The sequence below is a fragment of the Salvia miltiorrhiza genome, chromosome 5 (assembly GCF_028751815.1).
Source record: "Salvia miltiorrhiza cultivar Shanhuang (shh) chromosome 5, IMPLAD_Smil_shh, whole genome shotgun sequence".
NCBI classification, from domain to species: domain Eukaryota; kingdom Viridiplantae; phylum Streptophyta; class Magnoliopsida; order Lamiales; family Lamiaceae; genus Salvia; species Salvia miltiorrhiza.
Genome location: NC_080391.1, coordinates 47919436 through 47929496, shown reverse-complemented (window position 1 = coordinate 47929496; position 10061 = coordinate 47919436). Strand labels below are relative to the sequence as shown.

Sequence of the window (10061 nt, the reverse complement as noted above, 5' to 3'; positions counted from 1 at the left end):
GTTTTCCTTTTTCATTGAGCGGCGCATCCTGCATATTAGGTGAATAACCATCTCCATCACAATTCACAATCAAACCAACAACATAGAAGAATACATGAACAATGTATTAAAATATATGAACAAATATTAATAACACCCATTTCACTTTGCGCCCCTATATTTATAATTTTTTACCCCAATTTGTAGAGTACGTTCAATACTTTGGACTATACAAAATACACGAATAAGCTGGACAAATAATAATAATAATAATAATAATAATAATAATAATAATAATAATAATAATAATAATAATAATAATAATAATAATAATAATAATAATAATAATAATAATAAAAATAAAAATCTTCCCTAAAAAAAGAAGAAGAATAAAATCACAAATTAATATCTTGAATGCCTGTATTTACAGTAGTTCATTGCTTTGTATTCGTTGGGTGAAAGAAAAAAGAAAAAATACAAATTATGTTGCTTGGAAATAAATTACAATAAAATATTTCATAAATAAAATAATAAGAAAATAACTTAATTATAGAAAAATTTTATTAGGATAAAAAGAAAATCACCATCATAACCTTATTAAAAAAAATGCCAACAATACAATATGATAAATATCAATCGTCATATTTATCTATTCAACGTTCAAATTTTATTCTAATTCTTACATACTTACCCAGTTTTATTTGATCCTTCGTATATATTTGTGAGTGCTCTTCCTTTATGTAGTATATATATATATATACATATATATATATATATATTATAATTTTATTATACATTTTAAAAAATTAATTGCTGAGAATTTTATTGCATATTTTTTAAATTTTTAACGCGTTTTTAGTGTAAAAAGGTATAATCCTCCCTTAAATATCTAGATATTTAAGAACCTTTTTTCCCGCCTTTTTATGTTTTAACATGTTTTTAAGATGTATAATGTTAAACATAAATATGCATAAAAAAAACAGCTTAATATTACACACAAAAATGAATGGATAAATTAAAAAAATTATAACTAATTTGGATAAATTAATTAATATCAAATAAGAAATTCTATTATTTAGATATATAATATACTCCATATATTAAAACTTAAATCCCAAACCTTGTATATTAAAGATCATACATAATACAAACTTTTCAAATTTTAGTGAACTTTTTTAATTTTAAAATTTATATAGTACAAATATTTAACGGATATTTTTAACAATTTGTTGATAATAATGCACCATATTTTTAACAAATATTTAACAAATATTTTAAAATTTCTATACTCCATTTTCTATAAAAATATTTAACAAATATTTTTATAATACTGTCAACACATTTGTTGATAATAATGCACCATATTTTTAATTAAATTTTTTAATTTAGATGTTTTTATGTTATGCTTGATATAATAACCCAACACACAAATATGATGTTTTATTGTTATTTATCTTTTTTTATCAAAAAAAAAAAGAAAGAAAAGATGAGAGATAAATTTTGTAGTATAGAGAGAAAAAGAAATATAATAACAACAATAATAATCGTAAAAATAAGAAAGAGGGAAAATATAAAAGAATAGAAAAAAAGAGGAGAGAAAAAAATAATTACCATAAAAATTTAAATTACAATAATTTATTTATTTCAAATTCATATTTGATGATTTTTATATCAAATTAAAAGATCTTGTCATTATCTTTAATTTTAGATGCATATAATTTTTTTATAAAATCACTAAAATATAAAACAGAGAGTATAAGAGAGAGAAATTGTATATATAAAAAAAGAGTGAAGAAACATGTGATAGAGAGGAGAGAGAAATTGTGAAATAATTCTTTAATCCATACTTGTTGTTCATACTAATCAATCAAGCTATCTATATATGTTATTAATTCATACTAACCCAGCCGTTTATTAATTTAGATCTAATGGCATAGAATAGTTCCTGTTCTATAGTCTAAACTATAAACTTGAATTTATAGTTCATACTTGTTCACGTCAGTCGATGTATTAATTCATACTAATCCATCAAAACTATCTATAGATGTTATTAAATTTGTACCAGTTCATGCGAGTTCATAGTTCATACTAGTTCATACAACTTCATCAACCTATCTATATCTGCTATTAATTTATATTGGTTCAAGTTAGTTCATGCGAAAACCTTGCGTGAATTATAAGTTAAACCTTAAAGAATCATACATATATTACATGAAAAATAGACACAACAATGTTAAAATATTGTACATTATGACACATTAAATTATAAACGCAGAAAAAGAAGTACAAATTCCAGAACCAAGAAATTTTTGAGGAACAAATGGAATCGTCAACACTCATTATTTGAGATGATAAAAAAAACTATGGGAAATAAAACAAAAAATACAGAGAATGAATATAGATTGCACATGAATTCTGCCTTAGATAGAAAAAAAATATTTATAGATTACAGATAATAGCATACCGATGTTCTCCATAATATTCCTGTAATGTTGAAGCTCTGACGTTAAGTTTTAATTTCTTAATAGAAGTGTTTACGGCTGATTTAGGTTTTCATTCGTGACACACGTTTAGAGAGAAAAGATACACTTAAATGTGATCCCAATAATTAAGGAAGAGATATTTAATAAAATAATATAATTACTTATTTACCCTATAATTCATATAACCGAAAATTGGATGCATAAAGAGTGAAGAAAATCCAGCCGTTTATTAATTTAGATCTAATGGCATAGAATAGTTCCTATTCTATAGTCTAAACTTGGTTTTTATTTTAGCCTCTCCCTATATATATATATATAGGGAGAGGTTCAGGAAAGAACCATAAATAAAAAAAAGAACGGAGAACCATTTTCAGCCATTCGATCATCAAGATCTACGGTGGATACATCATCTTGTTGGATGAATGCAGATCCTGGGTTCGAATCCTGAAGGGAGCAATTTTATTTTTATTTTTTTGAGTGCATTAATTTTAACAGCAAATGCATTAATTTTTACAGTGAATGCATTAGATTTGATGGTTCTCCCGTTCTCACAAATAATGTAGTTCTCTCTAGAACCACACCCTATATATATATATATATATATATACTTAGTATATATAAATATTTTTTATACATATAATAATGTTTTAGTTATGTCAATATTTTTTTTACACATACAATGATAACTCTTTATGTTGATTTTTTATTGATGGGGATAATTTATTTCCACCCCTATAATATACTCTCTCTGTCCCACGAATCTTGGCATGTTTGGTTTCGGCACGAAAATTAAGGAGTTGTAGATTCGTGTTTTAAGTGTGTAATTAATAAAGTATAAAAGTGATAAAATATGAGTGAGAATGAATAAAGGTGATAAAGTAGGAGAGAAGGTTATTTCGAAATGTGTCAAGATTCGTGGGACGAATGGAGTATATATAAATATATATTATGAAAATTTCTAGTCTTATATTATCGGGAAAAAGTAAAACCAAACAAATTTTCTCCTCACAAATAAATTTTTTATATGAAAAAAGATGTTTTCTGACAAAAAAAAAATTGAATGCAAAGAAAGAAGCCCTAGTATATGTTGGGTTTCCTTGCAAATTGCAATTCAGAATGTGAAAATATTCTCCAAATAATGATGCAAGGAAAAGGAAAGTAAAATTTCGATTCCCTATCCCGCTGGTGGGGGGAAATTCCTTTTACCCAGTTTCTTGCGCATAAAGCCAAAGAATCTCGTCGATTTTTTCTACCTTTTTACCTTTATTACCATTCATCTCACGTTTATTATGTGTATGTATGTAGTATGTCCTCATCATTGCCGTATCATCACAATCGCTGCATTAAATATACAGCGGCGGCTGGTACGCAATCCCAAAAATATCAATCTTAAAATTAGGTGAAGGATTTTAGAGAGAGAAAGAGTGGCATCTCCGGGTTTCTTCTCCGTAGCTAATGCCGTTTGCCCCACAGGTATGACCCCTTTTCTGGGTGATTTCTTTTGATCATTTTATTCGAATTGTTAAGAACATCTTATCATGTGTTTATGTCTTCTTTTTTTGGTATTTTGGGTGTGATTTTTTTTCTTTTTCTTTTTTTTTTCCGTGGGAAAATACGATTTGGATCCTGATTGTTATCGAATTATGTTCTGGGGTGTGGGATCGGTTTTTTATCTAGACCAATCTTCGTACGCGTTTATTGAATCCCATTTTTCGGCTTTGTTTGAATGGAGATGTTGTTGGTGGGTTGAAATATCGGCAGTTGGTGAAACGCTTTGCTGTTCTTCAATTTCCCTTTCATGTCATATAGGATTTTTGAGTTATTTGGTTGGATGGATTGGAATTAAGAGAGGGTTTGTCTTATGTCTTTACTTGGAAGAGATCAATTATATCTAGTGTTGGAACCAAATTTGGGTATTTTGTGTTGTTGATGAGAGATATACATGAAAAACCAAATTTGGGCAATTTACATTGTTGCTGAGATAGATATACCGGAAACCCGAGGAACCATATTTTGGATTTGTTAAATTGTTAGCTTTGATGCATGATTGTTGGAAACCACGAGTTATTTTTCCTTTATTTGCTTGATCTGAATGTATTACATTGGGTGTGTTAGGGTCTTTGTGGGATGGGATTTGTACTATCTAGGTGCTAGTTATGAATTAGTGAATAGGTCGGTGGCAGGGAGTTGCAGAGGCAACAAATTCTTGTTATGCTTCATCTCTATTCTTTATGGTGAAGTTTCCAGTGTGGCCATGTTTAAGGGTTTTGGCATTAGCGAGTCACTATTTGAATCTAAGCTTGTCGAGATATCTGTCTTTCTATTTTAGTTTAAATAATGGCCTTTCATTTTAGGTTATGTATCCCTCTGTTTAATGTAATTTGCGTGCATGGTCTGGAAGTAAGTTGCCCTGTATAAATAATAAATATTGCTGAAATCTTGTTTCTACATGTTGTTCCTCTCTTCAACAAGTCCCTCAATCAGTAACCTTTTGTCAATGCTAGCAGGATCTGTTAAATTACGAGACAAAGGAATTACCTCTATCTAGGACATGGAGCAAATTTTCTTCTGGTCAGACTGCTACCAGCTCCAGGGTCTTCCTTTCCAGGAATTTCTTGAATGGCAGTTTGTCATCCTTGGAGATTTTCTTCCTGTTTCATTTGTCGATTGCACTTAGACAACAGCTTATTGTCAATGCTCAGTACATGAGGCTGAAGCATATCTTCCGATAGAGTTGCTGTCGGTTCAGCTACGCCATTAGTCTTCTTGCGCAGTTCTGCTATTGCTCGTGCATTGCCTCTGCAAAGTGCATTTGTGATCCTTACGGAGCAGACTTTGAGGTATATTCTCTAATCTCTCTGCCTTATATTCTTAATAGTTCTCAATCTTTTGTGCTCTTGGGATAGTTTCCAACATAATCACTTACCCTCTATTTTTCTTTGTCTATGACTGAAGTCTGCAGGTGTTAGAAGGAATTCTTTTGGCTATTAAGTATTAGGTAGCTTTTTGCACTGCATCTATGCAGTGTTTTTGGTATTAACAAGGGCATCTTTTCAACTACCATTTGATGGCCTCTTGACAGTGGCAAGTTTTGGTTGACGGAGGATTTGTATCAAATTCTGCATTACAATGTCCGGAAACTTTGCTTTACCATGTGTTCGACTGATAGTTGTAGGTACTTGGCAAAAAAATGTGTTAGTTTTACTACTACGAAGATGTTCTACAGTTTTCTGAACCCTCTGCCATTTCTACGTTGTCTTCATTTCAGGAAATTTGATTTAGTGTACTTCATAAATAAAGCTTTGAAGCTCATCCATCATAGTCGCATTCTGCAGTGAAGCTGAAGAGTGATGGTGGATTGCTGATTAACAAGGGTGTCTGAAGACTATCCGCAGTTATTTAGCATATTATATATATAGTGCTTTCTGTGGTGTTGAAAACTCTACAATGGAAAGGTAGGGTGTTGCATTTGGTAATTATGTAATAGTTTCATAAATTTATGATTAATTGACTTATCATTATGGTTCATGCAGATTCAAGGTCATAAAAGAAGTTGGTAATGGTGCTTTTGGAAGTGTTTGGAGAGCTCTAAGCAAGCAATCTGGTGAAGTGGTAGGAGTCTTGTTTGCTTAAATAGTTTCTTTGAAGGATTAAGCTTGTTCCTCACACTGTTGAAATCAGTATCCGTGAGTTTTAAATTGTTTTTATACCTAATCAGTTGCATTGCCAGGTTGCGATAAAAAAAATGAAGAAGAAATATTATTCATGGGAAGAATGCATAAATCTGAGAGAAGTCAAGGTGACAGCAATTTCTTTCCTGGTTGATGTTTGAGCTGAACTTTTTTATGCAGAACAACTGATGTGTTTGTTCTTGGCAGTCGCTGAAGAAAATGAACCATCCAAATATAGTAAAGCTGAAGGAAGTAATTAGGGAGAATGATGTGTTGTACTTTGTTTTTGAGTACATGGTATGCCATCTCTTTCGCAGCATTTGTTTGCTTTTTAGAATCTTTATGTCCGATTCATCTATATTTTGGTTGGAACTTTCAGGAATTCAATCTATACCAGCTTATGAAGGACAGAGTAAAACTTTTCTCTGAAGTAGAAGTGAGAAACTGGTGCTTCCAAGTGTTTCAAGGTCTTGCATGCATACACCAAGGAGGATTCTTCCATCGTGACCTCAAACCAGGTTCTTACTGTTCCATTTTCTAATGATGCAAGCGATGATCCTAGATATGCTGTCTGTCCTCTGAATTTGGAACCTAAACATTCTATGGTTGTGCTTACCTTCTTCTCTTGATGAACTGGTGATGTCCCAATTCTTAGTTGGGTCTTGTCTCTTCATTGAATCTGATCCCTGAATTGCATGATAAATTGTTTATATGATAAATTGTTTATATGATGGTCCACTGAGGCCATACTTCCTTATGTTTCAGTATTCCACATGTGTTAAGTTACAATTATGGCCTCTTTTTGTTCCATATCTATTGTAGTGAAGTGTGTTCCACCTAGTTTTGGTTGAAAACCTGGAGTTCTAAATATGTTACTATTCCAGACTTATGTGTTGCTACTAAATTCTGACATATTTGCATTCTCTCTATCTCTTTTTTGTCTTATAAGAAGGGTTTTTAACAATTACTTTCTTGATGACAGAGAACTTGCTAGTATCAAAGGATGTCATCAAAGTTGCTGATTTTGGTCTTGCTCGTGAAATTAATTCTCTGCCTCCATTCACTGACTATGTCTCTACTCGCTGGTTAGTAGTATTCTTCTGCTTGGTTTCATTATAGTGTCTTTTTTGGGGTACTCAGTTTTCTGTTTGCAGGTACCGAGCCCCTGAAGTCCTGCTGCAGTCATCAGTATATGGTCCTCCAGTTGGTAAGTAGATGTGGACAGTAGGCAGCTCCTTAGATTTTTGTCCAAAATTCTTTTCTTTAGTGATGATAATAGTTTCTTCTCTCAGACATGTGGGCAATGGGTGCAATCATGGCTGAGTTATTCACACTCCGTCCTCTGTTTCCGGGTACAAGGTATAACTAACTTCCCTTGATAGGAGTCTGTATTTTAATTCTAGTTAAACCTATTTTGAAGAAGGTGATATACTGATATTCAACTGAAACTTTGTCTTTTCGTCACAATCATACCGTACATAATTGATAGTTTCTTTCATCTTTGAACATTACAGGCTCGCTACAGTGCTTGTTTTCCATCTTTGCTAACAAACATGTCTCCACAGTTAGTTCTCTTTATGAAAATTGGTGTTCTTGATTTGCTCTTTATGTTTTGGTGCAGTGAGGCTGATGAGATTTACAAGATATGTTGTGTGATTGGCAGCCCAACATATAATGAATGGGCTGAGGGGCTTAGACTTGCCAGCACTATCAATTACCAGTTTCCTCAAGTGAGTGCTCCTCTCTCCTTCAAGAAATAGTGCCAATTTTGTAGTTTGATCATGTTGCTAACTATGAATCATGAATCATAGTCTTCCATCTTTTAGGTGGTTCTATTGGATTTTCTGCTAGAATCTTTCTTCATGGCCACTTTCTGTAATTATGTGAATAATTTCATTGACTGGGCAGGTTGCTGGAGTTGATCTATCCATGCTGATGCCAGGTGTTAGTGGGGATGCAATTAATCTTATTTCTGTGAGTATTTTTATAACTTTGAATTAGTACACGTCTCATCTCTTAACTTAGCTTCTCAGAGATCTAAGTTTTACTTGCCTAAAATATACTTCTTTGTCAGTGAAGCATCCTTGTTGGAATTATATGAAATTAAGATAGTATAACTTTCCTTCTGTCTCCTCAAAAAAAAAAACTTTCCTTCTGTAGCCAGAACTTGATGAGTTTCTTTCCATGTTTGTGCCACATATAGTCCCTGTGTTCGTGGGATCCGTGCAAGAGGCCGACAGCCATGGAGGCCCTTCAACATCCTTTTTTCCAGGTGGTGTATCTATTATGTTTCTGGAGAAGTTTTAGAAGAATGTTTCCATTCTTAGAATTGTTTGGTATTCGATTTAGAGGAGCTCGCGAACTGAACAAATTGCCTTTTACAATATTGCAGAGCTGCTTTTACATTCCACCATCACTACGTTCTAAAACTGCTCTTGCGAAAACACCTCCAGGTTAGTCTCGGTCAAACTGCGGTGCATGTGTTTGTCAATTGTACATTAAATGAAATAGATTCTAAGATTCAATGTTCTGTGCAGTTGAAACCAGGGGAGTTTTGGAGCAAAGTGGTAGAAAATATCCAGGAAGATTATCGAACCCAAAGCCCATGAACAATGTCAATTTCACCAAATCAAAGGCATCCTTGAGCTCAAGTATATACCTTTGCTAGATTCTGGAACATTCTTGTATATCCAATAATGAACTGTTTGTGTGCGCATAAATTTACATTTATGTTTTTATGTGTGTATTGTAAAGATGCATCTGGTTCTAACTTGGTTGTTTCCTCCTCATAGGTGTGCAAAGAAAGTTGGATTTGAACAATCAGGTTTGTTGAAATTACACTTGTGTTAATTTGGCTATAGTATTTCGGATTATATTGCTCTTAAGGTAAAACCGTATTTATGGTGCAGGATATCGCTAAAACTGATAAAAACCAGCCGAGCAATGTGAAGCAACAGCCAAAGTATCGTCCACCTGGAATGAATGGCCCACGTGAGTGTAACCATACATTACTTACCATTTCAAATTGCGAGTCTTAAATTCGTCTGATACATGGTGCTAACTGTTCCAGAATTGGTTATTTGCACTATTTCACATGAGCATAGTCTTTAGATCATAATGGATTACGTGATAACCGGAAATATGTTGCATGTCTGTCTACAGCCGGATGGTCAGGAAAGACGCGTGGAGTGTCTGATGTGGCGGATAAGTTTTCAAACATGACAGTTAGCTCTAACAGGGCAATAGCAAAGGGGTCATCAGTAGGTCAAGCTATGAAGTCTGGAGGATGGCAGGGGCAATCTGATATGTATTCGAGACGATCACAGGAGTTTCTCCCGGGAAGATCAAGATCGTATTCCAAGAAGGTGGCCGGATAACGGAACTGCACTATACATGTATTTAGACACTATAAATGTTTGTCTTATCATTCAACTTCATGCGATATGGCTGTGTGTTTATTTGTTATGTTGAGATTTTTAGTTGAGCGGAGCAAACTACTCCTCACTTAATAAATGTGTTTTTCATTCTAATTTAACGTTTTTCTTACAATTTCCTCTCACTCTCTCTCTCTCTTTCAGAACACATTTCAGGACTCTTTTAAGATTCTGATCTTATTATGTTGATCCAAAGGTGCAATTGAAGGTTAGGCAACTTTAATTGGTCTAAATAGTACACACCATTTAATTATGAGTTGGAATTTTTGAGAAATATTATGAAAGAAGTTCTAAATTTTTAATATTAATAATAGCGCTGAGCACCGAATCTAGTGAAACATTTTAGCCGCATTTGCTTTAAAAGAATTAGCATTGATATATAAAAATAATAAGATAAGATTAATCTTTGTTTACAAGTATTTGTTATCTAGGCAGTTTTAATAGAAATAGACAAGAAAATAGGGCCGATCGCAATGAATACGTTCAATTTATCT

General features: G+C 32.6%; 1 protein-coding gene across 10 annotated transcripts; it reads left to right on the top strand.

Annotated features, from left to right (window-relative positions):
- The first annotated feature begins 3444 nt into the window (after positions 1-3444).
- LOC130987084 (cyclin-dependent kinase F-4-like) lies at positions 3445-9663 on the top strand. Of its 10 annotated transcripts, none has more exons than XM_057910687.1 (19): positions 3445-3935; positions 4970-5302; positions 5418-5637; positions 5731-5917; positions 5996-6074; positions 6193-6261; positions 6341-6430; positions 6513-6651; positions 7116-7218; positions 7288-7340; positions 7426-7492; positions 7755-7863; positions 8042-8107; positions 8337-8405; positions 8526-8586; positions 8671-8784; positions 8926-8957; positions 9043-9124; positions 9296-9663. In XM_057910687.1, the coding sequence occupies exons 4-19, from the start codon at positions 5910-5912 to the stop codon at positions 9508-9510; spliced, it is 1356 nt and encodes a 451-aa protein (XP_057766670.1). In that variant the 5' UTR covers positions 3445-3935; positions 4970-5302; positions 5418-5637; positions 5731-5909; the 3' UTR covers positions 9511-9663. The 10 variants fall into 10 exon arrangements, with proteins under 10 accessions (XP_057766670.1, XP_057766662.1, XP_057766663.1 ...); XM_057910679.1 differs by having other exon boundaries at positions 3585-3935; positions 5425-5637; positions 6181-6261; XM_057910680.1 differs by having other exon boundaries at positions 3585-3935; positions 5418-5633; positions 6181-6261.
- The last annotated feature ends 398 nt before the right edge of the window (positions 9664-10061 follow it).